At 35.6% G+C, this 17,179-nt stretch overlaps 1 protein-coding gene across 1 annotated transcript in view; it reads right to left on the reverse strand.

The window, feature by feature from the left end:
* SYT10 (synaptotagmin 10) overlaps positions 1–17,179 on the reverse strand; it is a 64,726-nt gene that overhangs the window by 19,408 nt on the left and 28,139 nt on the right. Inside the window, exon 3 of the mRNA XM_025403128.1 lies at positions 14,416–14,983. Within this exon, the coding sequence (XP_025258913.1) occupies positions 14,416–14,983 (568 nt within the window). The remainder of the gene's footprint in view (positions 1–14,415; positions 14,984–17,179) is intronic.

A 17,179-nucleotide genomic window follows, 5' to 3' on the forward strand; every position in this document is an offset into this window, starting at 1 on the left:
AAGTGCTTGCCCACACAGGATGACCTTGAGAATACAATAAACCAGTCATAATAGCTTTGAGCCATTTAAAGATACATGCAAGGTTTGGGGAGCTACAGTTAGAGGATACTTATCTATTAGCTTTATTGGACCTTATTTCTCTATAGATCTCTCTAGTCTTGTGTGACATGGGATTATGTTTGCTGTAATTCTATAGCACACTAAAATTTCAGAATCAAATGCATCCCTAAGGTCTGTAAATTGCTCTTTTTCCTTACATATCTGGTAATTTCTCCCAACCAGCCAGCACATGCAGTCTAGTGACTAAAGATGGCAAATGGGAGGGAGGAAGAAGCAATTTGATGGAGTACAATTAGGAAATGTAATTAACATTGTAACCCTTTTCCAGTTTCTAGCCCACTTTCCCTTTTTCTTTCAAAGAACCACAATTTTTGCACAACAAGCCCTCCCTGCCTTTCCTCTTCCTCCCAGTGATTCTGATTCAATCAGATTTCATTGTGTTCCATAGAGGTCAGGGAAGAAACAGGAAAAGGAGGCTTCTATCACAAAACCTAGTGAGATTCCTGGATTTTTACATCATATTTTCATTATTCACTCTTTTCTGCCTGCTCTACTTGAAGATAAAGAAAATGCTCACCAGGTGCCTTTTAGCAGGACTTCCTTGTATTTCTGCATGAAAGAAGCAATGAATTTTATACTAAGCACATAATCTTAAGCATTGTGCTTGGCCACGGCACTAAATCCAGGTGAAGCATAGCTGAGGTCAGGGCAGGAACGGGGCAGAGAACATGGCTGTGTTAGAGACAGTATAATTACAAAACCCCCCTGGACATTAAGCGATTAACAGCAACCACCCAGAGCTACTATTGCCAGCACACTGTTTAAGAGTGCCTATGTCACTGCTCAATGGGAGATCCATTTTCAGTTCCCTTCCAAATGGGAAACAACTACTAGTTTGGTGCAAAAATAATTGTGGTTTCTGCCATTAAAGAAAATTGCAAAAACTGCAATTACTTTTGCACCAACCTCATATATGCCAGAATGGCTTAGCTCTTGTCCTATCCAACACGGCCACGGACTGTAGCTATCGGGAGCCACAAAGTGACAGAGCTGAGGCCTTAAAACAATCCTTCCTTGATTTAACTAATCAAGTCTCAAAATTAGCTGTGTAATGAAGACAGTGAAGTAGGAGGGAACAGCCCCACATAGATACTGAGACAAGAGCAACTTGAGACACAAAAAGAGGATACAAATTTCATAACAACTCTTCCCTTCATCATACTGGATAAGAGATAATCATAAGCTTATTGGTGCAAAAAAACAGAGACTTATTCTCAAACTTCCATCATCATTTAAATAAGGGCATGAAAACCTGTGCAATAAACTATATACAACTCTCCTTAGAGTGTTTGATGCTTTTAAATATATTTACAAAATTGTTAATTAAAGGAGTCCCTGTAAGTATTGCTGTATATAGACACCTAGACTGGATGAACTTGACTTCACTATTTTAGAGAATTGATTGACATTGTTCCACTTCTGGCTCTCAAAGTTTATTCTCCACATAATAGCCAGAGATCGTATTGATTCCAAGGGAGTCTATGGCTCACTTCTCAACAAAAGCAATCAGTGGCCTCAAACGTAACTCAGAATAAAACCCAAAGCTCTTTCCATGGCCTGAAGACTCTAGATGACCTGATGCTCGGCTATCTCTCTGATTTCATCTCCCATCACACCCATCTGAGAGTTCTTATCTGAGCACTCTATCTAGGGTGACCTCCACTCCACTACCACTGCTTACTTCCTACCCTGCCTCATGTTTCATATAGTACATGCCTTCATTCATGTGCATATTGTATATTTGCTTCATTATTATCTGTCTTCTTTTCTAGAATGTTGGCCTTCTAGAAAAGGAACACTTTATGTCCTGAGATGCTGGGAAGAGTGTCTGGTAAACAGGAGAACTAAACAAAAGTTTGCTGGGTTGATGGGGGTAAGATCCTTGCTCCTCTCTATATAAACAGATGCAGTCTACTTGTTATGATAACAGTGTGTTTGGGCACAATTTTCTGTGTCCAGTTCTCTACATTTTTCTGTAGACTGGTATTTGATAGGGGCCAGCTTCCTTTTACTTACCATAGGATGTGAGACGATAGATATTGAAAAATCTAAAAGCACTGTAAAAGCATGAATAAAATGGGTATCCAGTCAGTAAGGTCTCTGGTTTACTGAATTAAATGTGCAGGACTTAATGCAATATATTTCATGGCATAGTCTTGAATAATATTGTCACATTTTGTTCTATTTTTAAGATTTAGGAAAAGAGTTAAGGCATCAGTATCTCTCATTCATTTTTTCAAAATATGAGGGTAATACATTTAAGAAATCTAAATATTATGGCAAGAACTTTAGGACGTAGAAGTTGCTGGGATATTAGCAGCTGAGTGGATAACAAGAAGGTGTTTTCTTTGTGTGCAGCATGGTAGCATGTCAGGGATAACTGACAATTAGAAACTTTAAATTTTACAAATATTTTACATTTATCATCTAATTTTACTTTCAAAGTATTCCTGTTGCATTGATATTATTATAAATCTCTTTTGGTGGATGAAGAAACAATTTCAGAAATGTTCAGCAACTTATTCTAAGTGATACAGCTAAAGGTAACCATCCCAAGATTCTAATAAAAGTATACTCATTAGCATTTTAACTCCTGTACTTTCCTGCTTCACTCTGTGGCTTTACCTAATAGAAATGGTGCCTACAATTTTAGTGGCCAGAAAAATAAAATCGTTTTTGTGGTCTTAGATTTCAAAGTCAGCAGATAAAGTACCAAAAATTTTTTTAGAAATTAGAAAATCAGATACTTAATTTATAGCAAACTCCTTACTGCACTCTGTTATAGAGAAGGAGAAGAATTATTCTGAACATTTACATTTAAAAAGCATCTGCATATTCTTGTCACTATATAAGAGTGTGTTAATAACTAATAATTATACTGGTTAAATGCAAAGGAGAAACAGGACAACTTTAAACAGTATCTTTGGAACCACACTAAATTCCTAGAACTTATAACAGGCCCAGCTATGCTGCTGGAGCATTAGGGAGCTAAATAGCTTCTCTTTATTTCCTACAACCTTCAAGCATTAAAATATACCAGGACACAGCTGATAGAATAATAACCCAAATATGAATTTTTTTGTTAATTCCATCTAAGAGAGAAAAATTACCTGGATATTTTCTGAAATAATATTGACTCCAATTGATTTTTAAAACAAGGCAAAGAGAAGCATTGCTTAGTTCTCTATGCATATCAATCACAGTTTTACAAGACAGATTTGACAGGATTACAAGTTTTAAAGGCCTTATGTATACGTTTTTGCCACAAATATTATGTTACAAATTTCTGTAATTCAAACTATATTAGTTTTAGCGATTCCAGTTCTGTAAGCCAATAGTTGAACTTCCGTGTTTCACAAAAAAATTCATTTCTTTTCCTTTCTCTTTAGTACATTTCAAGTATGGTAAAACTCTAATATCATTCAGGGTGAACAACTGAACTAGGAATGAAAGATTTAAAACCTAGTTCTGGCTCTTCCACTAATCAGCTTTGTGAATTTAAATTATTTTCTTAACATCCTTGGGCTTCAGTTTTCTAAACTATAAAAAGAAAGAATTAAACGTGGACTCTCTACCAATTCTAAAATAATGATTATGTGATCTAAACATAAGACTCTCAAAATCCTGCCCAGAATATGCCCATGAACTTTTAAGGTAGTATGAAAAGACTTCTGACCAATTACAAATCTTACGTACTTTACTCTGAGAGCAAGATCTCAGGTCATTATTTAAGATATTGATCTTATTTATATACAATTATATAATTTGGGTATTTGATTATTCAACCTGAAAGCAATGAATTGGAGCAGTAAGGAATGCAGGAAGCGTGCAAACTTAAAATAGAGATGAGATATTTTAAATATAAGAGAGCATTGGACAGAAATGAAAATCTGCTTTTTAAATTTATATAGTTAATGGTCACAAAGATCACGACTCTTAATAAAAGGATAATTTACATTCAGAATACTCTAATTAAAAAGCAGAAACATCTGTGGCATTTTATAAGTATTTATATTTTAAATTTCTAAGATAAACTGGGAACATAAAAATATGTTTTGGAACCTATGAAATTAACATAGAGAGCTATTTTTCCAGGCTATTGTATATCTGTGTCTGAAATCTTAATTTTAAGAGGCATAAATTCTTACTTTTTCAATTGCAATGAAATGTGGAATTCCACTTTTTTTTTTTTTTTTTTTGAGATGGAGTCTCGCTCTGTTGCCAAGCTGGAGTGTAGTGGTGTGATCTTGGCTCACTGCAACCTCTGCCTCCTGGGTTCACGCAATTCTCCTGCCTCAGCCTCCCAAATAGTTGGGAGTAGTAGAGAAGAGGTTTCACCATGTTGGCCAGGATGCAGGATGGTCTCAAACTCTTGACCTCGGGATCCACCTGCCTCGGCCTCCCAAAGTGCTGGGACTACAGGCATGAACCACTGCACTAGGCCCAGAATTCCACATTTAAGAAGATCCTTTGAAGTTCTTTAGTGTTTTAGGAATGATCTAAAACACTCTAAGAGTACAGTGTTGATCATGGCTCTTTCTTACTTTCTGTGGTTGAAGCCTTGTCTTATCATCAGCCTTTACAGGACTAATTTGATTTCTCCTAAGGTAACGAGCATGTAGACGAACAGTCAGATACACAGCATGGTTCAGAAAGGTTATAGGAAATTAACCTGTTTGTAATTAGGAAACATTTTCTTTCTTTAGAGTATCAGTGAGAGATCCAGTGGGAAACAGATGGCACACACAAATCAGAGTAATTCCAGAGGGCTTCATGAAGGGCTATTCACAGAGATGTGAGCTGGGAGGAGGAACCACAAGAGACAGCTACCCTGGAGTGGTAACAGCACAGGTTGTCTTGACCACTAGCACTTAAAGAGCAAGTGGGGACAGTTACCTGGATTCAGAAAGAAAGTAGTCAGAAGAAAAGCCTGCTTTGAGAAAAACCGTACCCTCAGATGAAGGGCAGAGACAGCCTGAGGTTTTCTTGCAGGGGAAGAGAGCAATGGACAGAAATATATTTCCCAAGGTCATTCTTCCGCCTTCATATCTCTTGCCAGAAGGCAGAGACTCTTGCCTCAGGACAGAAAGTCTGAACCAAACCTACCAGCCTTTTGAGGCACCAAACGGGGTGGAGAACAGCAGACACTGAACCTAAACACACACCTAGGAGATATCCAGCATCTTCAGCTTCTGAGGTTTTATAAGATGCAGACTGGTGAAGGAACAAAGAGAGAACAAAGTGCCTAACGGAAAGGGAAGAGAGCCCTCTTCCCTTGGGAAGAAGCCCAAGGAGCCCTCTTCCTTGGGAGAAGTCTGACTCTCAGAATATGAATCTGAATTGAAAATGAAAAGATGAGTGAGGCTTCCCAGGCAGAAACAGCGACAATGGACATTTCAGGCAGAGGTATCAGTCAGTAAGAAAGCTTGCGGGCCTGGAAACATATTGCTTTGAGTGAGGTGAAATTGATGCAGAGAAGTCACATAGGAGAGTGGTGGAAATGAGTAGGGAAAGTTAGAACTATCTGCCAGTTCATAAAGAATAGGTAGAGTCAGAAATCGGAAGGGATAGGAAGGATAGGCAGTGGAATATGCTGCTCAGGAGGGTGATACCTGGAGTGGAAGTGGAGAGAAATGAAGATGCCAAAATACTCAATGAATGTGTGAAAAATAATTGAAATACTGTCTCCAGGTAGGAGATGAGGTCCAGGCCAGATGGCATTATGAGTATATACATCAAACCAAACACTGCATGTTCTCACTCATAGGTGGGAACTGAACAATGAGATCACTTGGACTCGGGAAGGGGAACATCACACACCGGGGCCTATCATGGGGAGGGGGGAGGGGGGAGGGATTGCACTGGGAGTTATACCTGATGTAAATGACGAGTTGATGGGTGCTGACGAGTTGATGGGTGCAGCACACCAACATGGCACAAGTATACATATGTAACAAACCTGCACGTTATGCACATGTACCCTAGAACTTAAAGTATAATAAATAAATAAATAAATAAATAAATAAAAGAAAAAAAAAGCAGCAAAAGTGTCTACTCACTGAATCACAGCACACAGTAACTAAAAAGATGTCAAGGAGCTCTAACTCAAAACTTTCCAACTTGAATAGAAAAATATAAGACCTAAAATTATCCCTCATGATATTACTATAAGTTTTAGTATCAAGGTCTTTACTCCTATTTAATATGATGCTACCTAAACAATAACCAAAAACCCACCATAAAATACATCCTATGTCATATATGGAACATTTACAAATATCCAACGGTGCTAATCACTTATGTTACTTAGTCCTAACAACCAACTGTGGTTAGCCTTCTCATAATTCCCATTTTACAGATACTATAATTAACACTTAAACAGATTTAGTAACTTGGTCAAGCCATACACAGATAAGTGACACAGCAGGAATATAAAGCAATGTGGGTTTGTTACAGAGACTTCAGTGCTTCATTAAGCACTTAGAGGCTACATTACCTTTTAACTCCAGACACAGAGAAAGGGATAGTCCCAAGGATATAGTGGGGAAGCTCGATGGGAGTTATAATATTTACCAGTACAACCATGTAGGAATTTAAATGGGAAATTATACAGATATGATGAATTTAGGCAAAAACCGTCCTCTTGTTTTTCAAACAACCCCAAATATTATGACTAAAATATGGTTGGGAGCTATTCCTTAGGTAGCTGCTTGATACTCATTTTTGAATGACACCCTTCCAATGCATCTAAATATCATACAGTGCTTACCCAGCAATTCTAGATTTATCTAAAAAGTATGGCATCACTGCTGAATTACATTTAAAACTGGTGGCACAAATTTAAGTTCAGATTTGCATTAACTTTGACTTTTTTGTTTTGTAAAACAGAAGCCTGTAATCAATGTTACAGGAAGCTGCTGTTTAAACTGCTAATAAAAGGCTAATATAATAATTGTTGTGGGCTATTTTATAGCCACTTACCTGCAATCTTTCCCATGAAAGTAAAAGTAGTCAAAACACACTGATCAGACAACAAAACCTTGTTCTCTAAATGTGCATAGATGTGATCTAACATGAAAATAACATAATAAATTATGATGTTACTTAATATTACTCATGAGACAAAGCTCCTTTAAGTAGGCTGGCTGAGTTAGGCACATGTTAAGGCCAAGAAAAATCATACTTTGGAAACTGAACTCCCATGGTCTTATGATAGTATGTGAAGGACTCTACTATTTTTAAACTGAAGTTAAATTTAATTCTAAATTAACATAGATGCTTCCCATCAATTCTAGCAAAATAAAAGACTGTACATACAGGTTCATGGAATTTACTTGCATCATTTGAGTTAATCTATCATCAGTTACTGGTGGCCCATAAGCAGATGTGTAATCTGTGACACACCAAGGCCAGGTTTATTGCAGAGATGAAACAGAAAACTAGGAATGTTCATAGAGGAGCAGATGTGGGTTCATCGTCCCAACTTGCAGGTCAATAGCTACAATACTGTCTGTTACACCCCAGGAGACCTGGTAAGACAGACAGCCTCTGACTAGAAAGGTTTGCTTCCTACTGCCCCACTTTCCATCATACTCTTTTCCTTAAAATAAAACTGGAATTTCACCACTCTTTAAAATGTTCTTAGCTGACACATATTTCATGATTAATGAACTTTGGAAGACAATTCATTGATAGCTAAATGTGAAAAATATATAGTATTCTTCTGATCCTATGATTGATCCAGGATGATTGAGGGTAGAATTAAAAAGACATCTCTATATTAAAAAGAATTTTAAATATTAAAAAATTTTAGTAATGTGTAATAAAATGTGTTATTTCAAACTGAAGCTCAGCAGGTGCATCCAGTACCCTGAATGGCTGATACGATGAATACAACAGTTCCTTTGTACTTGTCCTGTCAAGGTCTACTCTTTCAAACAATACCTGGCAGATGCTTAGTTAGAATATACTAGATTCAAACATTTTATACCTGTAATCAGGTCAATGTGATATACACAAGCAACTTCCTTACTTGCAAGAACTTTAAAGTGTGTAGAACACAGTTGGTGCAAAAAGAAAATTTCATTGAATAGGTAAGTAAATAAATATGCAAATGAAGGTAGTTCTGCTCAAAAAAAAGGAAATCTTTTCCTTGTCTACCTATCTTTTCAATGGCTTCTTGAGTATGCACAGGAAAACTACATTCAAATATTCCAAATACATTAGTCTTGGTTGGCTGTGGTGGCTCACGCCTGTAATCCCAGCACTTTGGGAGGCCGAGGTGGGCAGATCACCTGAGGTCAGGAGTTTGAGACCAACCTGGCCAACATGGTAAAACCACGTCTCTACTGAAAATACAAAAACTAGCTGGGCAAGGTGGCACATGCCTGTAATACCAGCTACTTGGGAGGCTGAGGCAGGACAGTTGCTGGAACCTGGGGAGGTGGAGGTTGCAGTGAGCTGAGACCACACCACTGCACTTCAGCCTGAGGGATAGAGCGAGACTCTGTCTCAAAAAAAAAAAAGAAAATAGTCTTTATAGTGATTGACATTTAAAAAAAATTCAACGTTCCAATAATATTATGCATAATAGCTTAAATATAAAATGTATATAAAGCAACATGCTGCAAATAATTCTTTTTCTATAGTCATTCATACAGTTACTACCATATATTCATTCTATCTGGTTGCCAATAGCTAACTCCTACTACTAAATTCTTGTGTGTCTTTACATAGACTTTCTTTTGTATATATAACTGAATATGAATATATATTTCTCCTTTATATTTCAGAAATAGCAGCATAGGGTACACATTGTTTTTTAATATCTATTCTATAGATGTTTCTATGCTAGTATTAAAGGTGGTTGGCTTGCCAGATTTGTGATATATAGTAAGATGATTGCTAAAGTGAAAACGAAATTTTTGCACAGAATAAAGATTCACCTTTATGATTTCTTTTGTCAATATCAAATTTCAAAACAATTGCTACTTCCTGAAAAATATTAATCCTTCTTATATAATTTATTAATGAAATCATAAATATGAAATATGTGCCTCTTGTTTCAACCTGATAACATTTTTGTTAATAAATTTAAAATGTTCCTGCTTTATTTCATATATATATGGGTGCCATACCCTGAATATTAAAAAGAATTTGTCTACAAAAAGTAGCTAACATTAACAAAGTACACCTAAGCATATCCTTGTTTACTTGTAATCAATAGGGTACAACATTGCATTGTTTTTTCCTCTGGTAGTGGCAGATCTGTATTTATACAACTCTATATTTAACCCCGTATGAAAATTTGCTATGTTATTTATTCAAAAAGCATTTATTCATTAACCACTAAGCGCTCATATTACGTAAGGGATGCAAGAGATATACAAGATGATCTCTGCTTTCCAGAAGCTGAGAGACTAGTGGCAGACATAAGACAAACATCTGCAGAATGTTTAAATAAGTGCAGCAGACAATGCTTTCATTAGCATATATTAGCTTCTTTCCATTCTCGTTGCTACCAGCCTCAATCAGGCTTTGCTCATCTCATCTAGTCTGTGATGTTACATTCCTACTGAGCACCACATTTCACAATCTGCCACTCTGATCCATTGTACACACGGGTTGCCATATGAGGTAATGGCTTCACTGATTTCACTCTTCTAATAAAAAACAGAATAAATAGAAACTCCTATGACATTAAATGTCCTCTTGATTATAGATAAAATATAACATTCTAGTTTGGGTTCCCTTTAGTCTCTTCATTTCATATTCACACTTTACTCTTCTGCCCCCTGAAAACATGTTACAGTCCCGTTTATTTCCTTTTCCTCATGCTGTTTTTTTTCTTTGAGAATCACCCAACTCTTTTCTTCAGAAATCTATCATCATGGAAAGGCAATCTGAAATATTTTCATATGGGATACAGTCAGTACCAAAAAGTGTGTGTGTAGACAAGACCACATTTGTGGAGGCTATCAGGAAACAGTTATATAATAATTTACACTGAGGCATATACTCTATTTCCTTGCTGTTTGTCTCCTTTGTTAAAGTCCTTGCATAAAACTTGTATTTTACTAGTCTTTCAGTTTTAGAACTAAATATAAACTTCATTCATAGAAAGTTCTCAGTAAATATTTAATCAAATTAAAGTTATTTGAATCAAATGCTGTAGAACAGAAAATTTTGGGGGATGAACTGTTCTAGGAAGATTTTTTTGGATAAGGCCTTGGACAGGCCTTTGCACCTGTGGAAAAAAACATGATAGAGACTCTGTAATGAAAATTTGTGGGAATGCGACACTTAAGACCCTTAAAAACAACAATCACAAAAGCCGCTAGGTCTGATTTTCACTGAGTCTTCTCTGCAACAATTATGAGATATAATTATATAATTAGCATGAAGAAGGAAAAAGACAGCCATGGCATTTACAACAATATGATAATAAAGCAAGTCTTAATGATTCTAAGAAGAATCATAAAAAATTAAAGATACACCAGCTAGTGCTTTTCAAACTGATAGCAAAATGGTATTTTTTTTCCCCCAGTAAATTTTGGTTTAAATTAAATTGGAGATTTGCAATTATATAAAGGCACTCTTTAAAAATCTCATAAATGATTATTTCAAATAAAAACTTTAGTTATAAGAGTTCTTACAATTACAAAGTTATAAGAATTAAAAGAATATTTATATTTGTCATCATTGTCTTCTAATCTGATAGTTTTTTTTGTTTGTTTGAGACAGAGATTCACTCTGCTGCCCAGGGTGGCATGCAGTGGCGCCATCTTGGTTCACTGTAGCCTCCCCCTCCCAGTTCAAATGATTCTCCTGCCTCAGCCTCCCAAATAGCTGGGACTACAGCTGTGTGCCACCATGCCCAGCTAATTTTTTATTTTTAGTAGAGACGGGGTTTCACTCACCATGTTAGACAGGCTGGTCTCAAAATCCCGACCTCAGGTGATCCACCTACCTTGGCATCCCAGAGTGCTGGGATTACAGGCATGAGCCATCGTGCCCAGCCAATAGTCTTTTAATCCAGTATTTATTTTATTTGTTACGTAAACTCTTTTATATCTGTTTCTGCAGAGTTTGATTTGCCTTTGTAGGTTTCCACAAGACTTAAACAAGTGAGAGCATATCCTACATTGCTTTTTATTTCTTTCCTCTTATTCTCCATTTTTCTAGAAGACTCAATAATTTCTGCATGAAATTCTTAAAAATTAATGATGTGTGAATAGAAAAAGAAAGTTTCTTAATGAAATTTCCACCTACATCATTTTTTTTTTCATTTTTACTAATAAGAAGATGTAACATTGCTTAATGATTTTTCAAAGGCTGAACAGAAATTTTAATTAAATACTACCCTAACCATAATATTTGGCCGCATGGTCTAGAAATTCAGGTTTCATTACTATATTTCCAAACAAAAATCCAGAAGCAATATTCCGAACAATGTGTGGTTCAATATTCTAGTTAAAGGAGAATGCTCTTTTATTAGAATAATCTAAAAATACGTTTTATTTTCTGCCAACTTCTTTTTATATTCAGAATTCTGAAATGAGAATGTCTGCAGAGGTGGCAGGTGGAATAAAGGTAGCCCCAAAGATGGGCATACCCTAATTCCTGGAATCTGTGAGTAATGTTACTTAAATGGCAAAAGGGGCTTTGTGGATGTGATTAAGATTATGGACTTTGAGATGGGGAGATTTTCCTAGATTATCCACTGGGGCTCAATATAAGGCAATGAATGCCTGTGGCCTCTAGAATCAGGAAAAAGCAAGAAAATGGGTCTCCCCAAGAGCCTCCAGAAAAGAATGCAGCCCTGTCAACCACATTCATTTTAGTTAGTAAGATCCATGTCAGATTCTTATTTTTATTTTTTTTTTGAGACAGAGTCTTGCTCTGTCGCCCATGCTGGAGTACAGTGGCCTCGATCTCTGCTCCCTGCAGCCTCCACCTCCCAGGTTCAAGCAATTCTCCTGCTTCAGTCTCTCCCGAGTAGCAGGGATTACAGGCATGTGACACCATGTCTGGCTAATTTTTTGTATTTTTAGTAGAGATGGAGTTTCACCATGCTGGCCAGGCTGTTCTTGAACTCTTGACCTCGTGATCCACCCACCTCAGCCTCCCAAGGTGTTGGGAATTACAGGCATGAGCCACTGCACCTGGCCCCATGTCAGGTTTCTAACTACACTGTAAAATGTTTGTGTAAGACTAAATTTGTGGTAATTTCTAACCAAACTGTATTTCTAACCAAATTATAAAAGATTTCTAACCAAATTGTAAAATGTTTGTGTAAGATAAATTTGTGGTAATTTTTATAACAGAAGTAAAAACTAACATTCAAGCCATATGGGAAAGTTGAAAATAAATTTAAGTAATTTATTAATATTAACAAACAATGAATAAATATTATTGGCAATGAGAAACTAAAGTTTCCATAAGGAATCCTACTTTTTTCTAAGTAGAACCAGTTTGGAAAACGTATGAATGTTAAAAAAAAAAAAAAAAATTCACTGTCAATCTCCTAGTCGATTATACTAATTTTTAGATTTTATTGGCAGATTATATACCTCTGAGCCTGAATATATGTACAGAACATACTTCACTTTTTAATAAAAAAATGTGTTTGTTGCAACCCTAGGACTTAGAGCGTGCCAAACATAAATAGGTACTCAGTAAATATTTGTTGAATAAATAAAAAGTAATAATAAGACTGAGGAATCAAGAGAAATAATCTAACAATTAACTGCCATCTGCATTTGTAGAATTCTAGAAGGTGTTATTTTTAAAAACAATAAAAATCAGTATTCATCATGTTTTCCCTGTGGGAATATAGGTAATAAAATGAACACAAATGTGAAATCAAAAGAGCCCCACTGTGCATTTGAAATATGATCCACTTTCAAAATTCCTTCTTTGTTCCCTAATAGGTATCACAATAGAGATTATGACAGAAAAATTCAACAACTAAAAATGTTATGATGCTGGAATACAATATTGAACTGGCAGCATAAAGTTTCAAATTAATTTATCCACATAATTTACAATGACAATATAATTATCCCACATACTGATTGTAATTAGTAAAACATTCATAACTGGAAAAACACAAAAGGACCTATTTTGAATACAAAAGTATCCTTATGTTTTAAATAATCCCTTGTCTCTGTTCAAAACTTCAACGCTTTAAACTTATAAGATGTATTACAACTCAAACAAAAGATGGTAAATATGTAAAAACAACCTGATGATAAAAAATTAAATGTCCCCGTTTAAAAGCTAATAAACTAAAGCAAGCAATCTAACTTAAGAGATCACTTCTCTAATTCCACTTCTATAATTCTATACCGGACGAATAATCTTGAAAAAACCAGATTTACAAAAAAAGAACACAATTTTTCATATAACAAAATTTATGCCTAACTTAAGTGTCTAACAGTAAGAAAATGGTTAAGTAAATGGATCATGTATTTCAACATCATGCGCTGAAACGAATATAGAATGAAAGAAAATTGGTGTGAAAAAAATTAAGCTTAGTATGATCTTAATATTCTAAAGTATGCATAGCAAAAAGTTGGAAAGCAAGATGCCAAAATATTATATATAATTGGTAGCACTGTAGATTATTTTAATTTTATGTTATGTGTTTTTACTCTGTTTTTAAAATTTTCAGTACTGAAGTTGGTATTATTTTATAATCAGAAAAAGCATTTTGTAATGAAAAAGAAAAGTTTTAATGTAAATAATGATTACTTCTTGATCATTGATCATTTCATATATTGTAATTGTGTGTATACTATGAAAGCTTGTGAAGTAATGGGTTGTTTCATATCAAACCAAGGACTTTTCAAATAGCATCAAAGTACATTTTAGGTTTGATTTGATGAATTATCTTAAATAATGAAGTCATTATTCTTAAAGAGTGAAATAATTTCTAAAATAATGAAATTAACAAAATTATCTTAAATAATGAAAACCAATACTAACTATGAGGAAACTGGGTGCTGTAGATAGGATATTTATATTACAGATAAATATTTTAAAGGAGAAATAGTCTACAAGTTCTGTTAATTTATAAGAGTTTTTTTTAATTTACACAATCACTAGGGTTACCAATATATTCAGCATTAGGTGACTGAATTATTAGTAGTAGAAATGAAATCCTACCTTTGCAGGATCTTAGACATAAATTCCATAACTCTGTAAGACTTATCCCAATAATTTGGGTAATAATTAGTCATATATCATTGTAAGTCAAATAAAAAACAATATATTGGTGGAATTACTACTTACTGTGGTAGCACAATGAATATCTTTCCATACTGTGGCTTCCCTGGAGAGATCAGAGACTTCAAACAAATTATCAAGAATCACTTCCCCAATCATGTCATGTCTAGAAAATCTGTCAAAATCATATACACTGAAATGTAGTTTTCGGTTGCTTAGTTGATCGTATGCTACAGGAAATTGAAAAGTTTCATCAAATAGAGGATTTAAAGTCTTTCTGTGCACGCGGGTCTGAAATTTCTTTTTCCTGTCTGGAAGAAGATACATCTTCACATAAGGGTCAGAAGTTCCTGTGAAGTCTTTAGCAGGGAGATCTAAGGCTTTGATAATTTTAACAACTAGAAGTTCATTTTCATAATCATACTGGAGGGTAAAGTTAAGTTTCCCACAGGTTTTGACATCTTCTTTTTGGTTGCCCTCAGAGTCAACTGATCTCTGTTTGTAGAGTTCTGGCTTTATCCTCCCAATGCTGGTTGTTGTTTCTCCTCTTTGTAAAACAGGTTCCGTGCCCATGCTAAAATCAACACTGGAAACCTGCATTTGCCTCGGCAGGTGTCTTCGGAAGGAATTGTGGCTGAACACACACACATATACACAAAATCATTGAGGGAGATCATTTCGATGAGAATGTTATACAGTGGCATATAAACTCTCCCCCACCCCCAGAACAGTGAAAAGATACCTATATCTACATAGATAGACACAAACATATACTCAAAGAGGTACTTTTGAAGAAAAATAAAGAAGTACAATATTCAAAGAGAGGTCTCCTAAAATTCCAGAGCACCCAAAACACTTAAATGTTCTTTGTGTGTGTGTGAGTGTGTTTGTTTTTTTGAGACAGGTTCTGTCACCCCAGCTGGAGTACAGTAGTGCTATTATAGCTCACTGTAGCTTAAAACTCCTGAGCTTAAGCCATCCTCTGGCCTTCACCTCCTGAGTAGCTAGGACTACAGGCGTGCGCCACCTTACCTGCCCAGTTAACTTTTAAATTTTTTGCAGAGACAGAGTCTTGCTATGTTGTCCAGGCTGGTCTTGAACTTCTGGACTCACACAATCCTCTCACCTCAGTTTCCTAAAGTGCTGGGATAACACATGTGAGCCACAACATGTGGCTGGCAAATGTTAATTTTCATATGCTTTTGGAATTTTGTACTCTCAATCATAAGCATATAATTAAAATTAAGCACAAAATTAAAAACAATTCTAAAAAAACCCTGATTAGCAAAAAAAATTCAGTATTCCTCAGAAAATTGTGAATGTTACCAATCATCTGGGTCCATCTAGATTGTAAGCATTATACAGACAAAATCATTCAGATGGCTGGTTTCTTTTCATCTGGATATTTGGGTCTCATGAATTTCACGTTTTAGTGACTACAGTATTAAAACAAAAACATATTATAAGTCCACATTTTCTTATAATGAGTTGTTTCTAATTCTTAATCTTACTAAATTAATATTTACTTTTAAAAAGAATATATGGTTGTGACTGCCAAAAATGAGTACATTTTCTTTTTTTCAACATGCTGTGGTCTTCAGAAACTCTAAGGATAAAAACAAATGTACAATTTTAGAATTTGAGCCCAACAAAACAAGTTTTTAAAAATTCAGACTGAATTTCCTACAGTCACTATTACTACTCATCTAGTCAACATTTCCAGAATATTAAATATATAAGCTTACTAATGTCTTCTACATGTGACTTGCATTAAAGATCTGCTTCTTTTATACTTCCTCCAAGCTTTCTGGCATGAACTGTGCCATATCTCCTCAAAGCTTAGTCCCAGGTCTTTTGTTACATTTCTCGTCAGTCTGTCCATCAGACTAATCATCAGTTCTTGGACTATAATTATTGTCTTGAATCTGATGGTTTCTCAGATAAATCCCAGCTACATAAATCTCTAGTCCCATATGTCTAAATTTCTAAGGAAGATTTCTAAACTGATGTCTTCATTTTGCCCCAAATGCAAGAAAACTCATCATTTTCTCCCTTTTGCTTGCAAATTCGTTCTTTATCCCACAATCTCTGACAATAGTAGTAACATTTTTATCAGTCACTCATGCTTCCAAGCATGAAGTATGCTTTGAATCATTCTCCCTTTACACATAGCATTTACTCGGTTTTCTAAATCCTGTTGCTTTTCCTTTGAAACATCTCATATAATTATTCACTTCACTCCTTTTCCATTGCTATGGAGTCCGGATCCTTATCACTATATACTTTGCTTTCTCCTGTCACCTTCAGCTGGCTTTTTTTTTTCCTTCCAGCTCTGTCTTACACTTAATATCCAGTCAGTACACCCTCAGAACACTGATTTCAAAATACTTTGTTCACTTCTGTTGTCTATTGCAGCAGGTCTACACCTGTTACAGCACTAAGTAATATGGATGACATTGCATGATTAATATTTGATTCACTGATGCACAAATGAAGCTCGATTTCTTTTTTTTTTTTTTCGAGATGGGTTCTCACTCTGTCACCCAGGCTGGAGTGCAGTGACACGATCTTGGCCCACTGCAACCTCGATCTCCCAGGTTCAAGTGATTCTCCTGCCTCAGGCTCCCAGGTAGCTGAGATTAGAGGTTCCTACCACTGCACCTGGCTCATTTTTGTATTTTTAGTAGAGATGGGGTTTCACCATGTTGGCCAGGCTGGTCTCGAACTCCTGATCTTAAGTGATCTGCCCACCTTGGCCTCCAAAGTGCTGGGATTACAGGCGTGAGAAGATTGATTTCTTTTTTTTTTTTTTTTTTTTTTTTTTTTTTTT

The sequence above is a fragment of the Theropithecus gelada genome, chromosome 11 (genome assembly GCF_003255815.1).
Source record: "Theropithecus gelada isolate Dixy chromosome 11, Tgel_1.0, whole genome shotgun sequence".
NCBI classification, from domain to species: domain Eukaryota; kingdom Metazoa; phylum Chordata; class Mammalia; order Primates; family Cercopithecidae; genus Theropithecus; species Theropithecus gelada.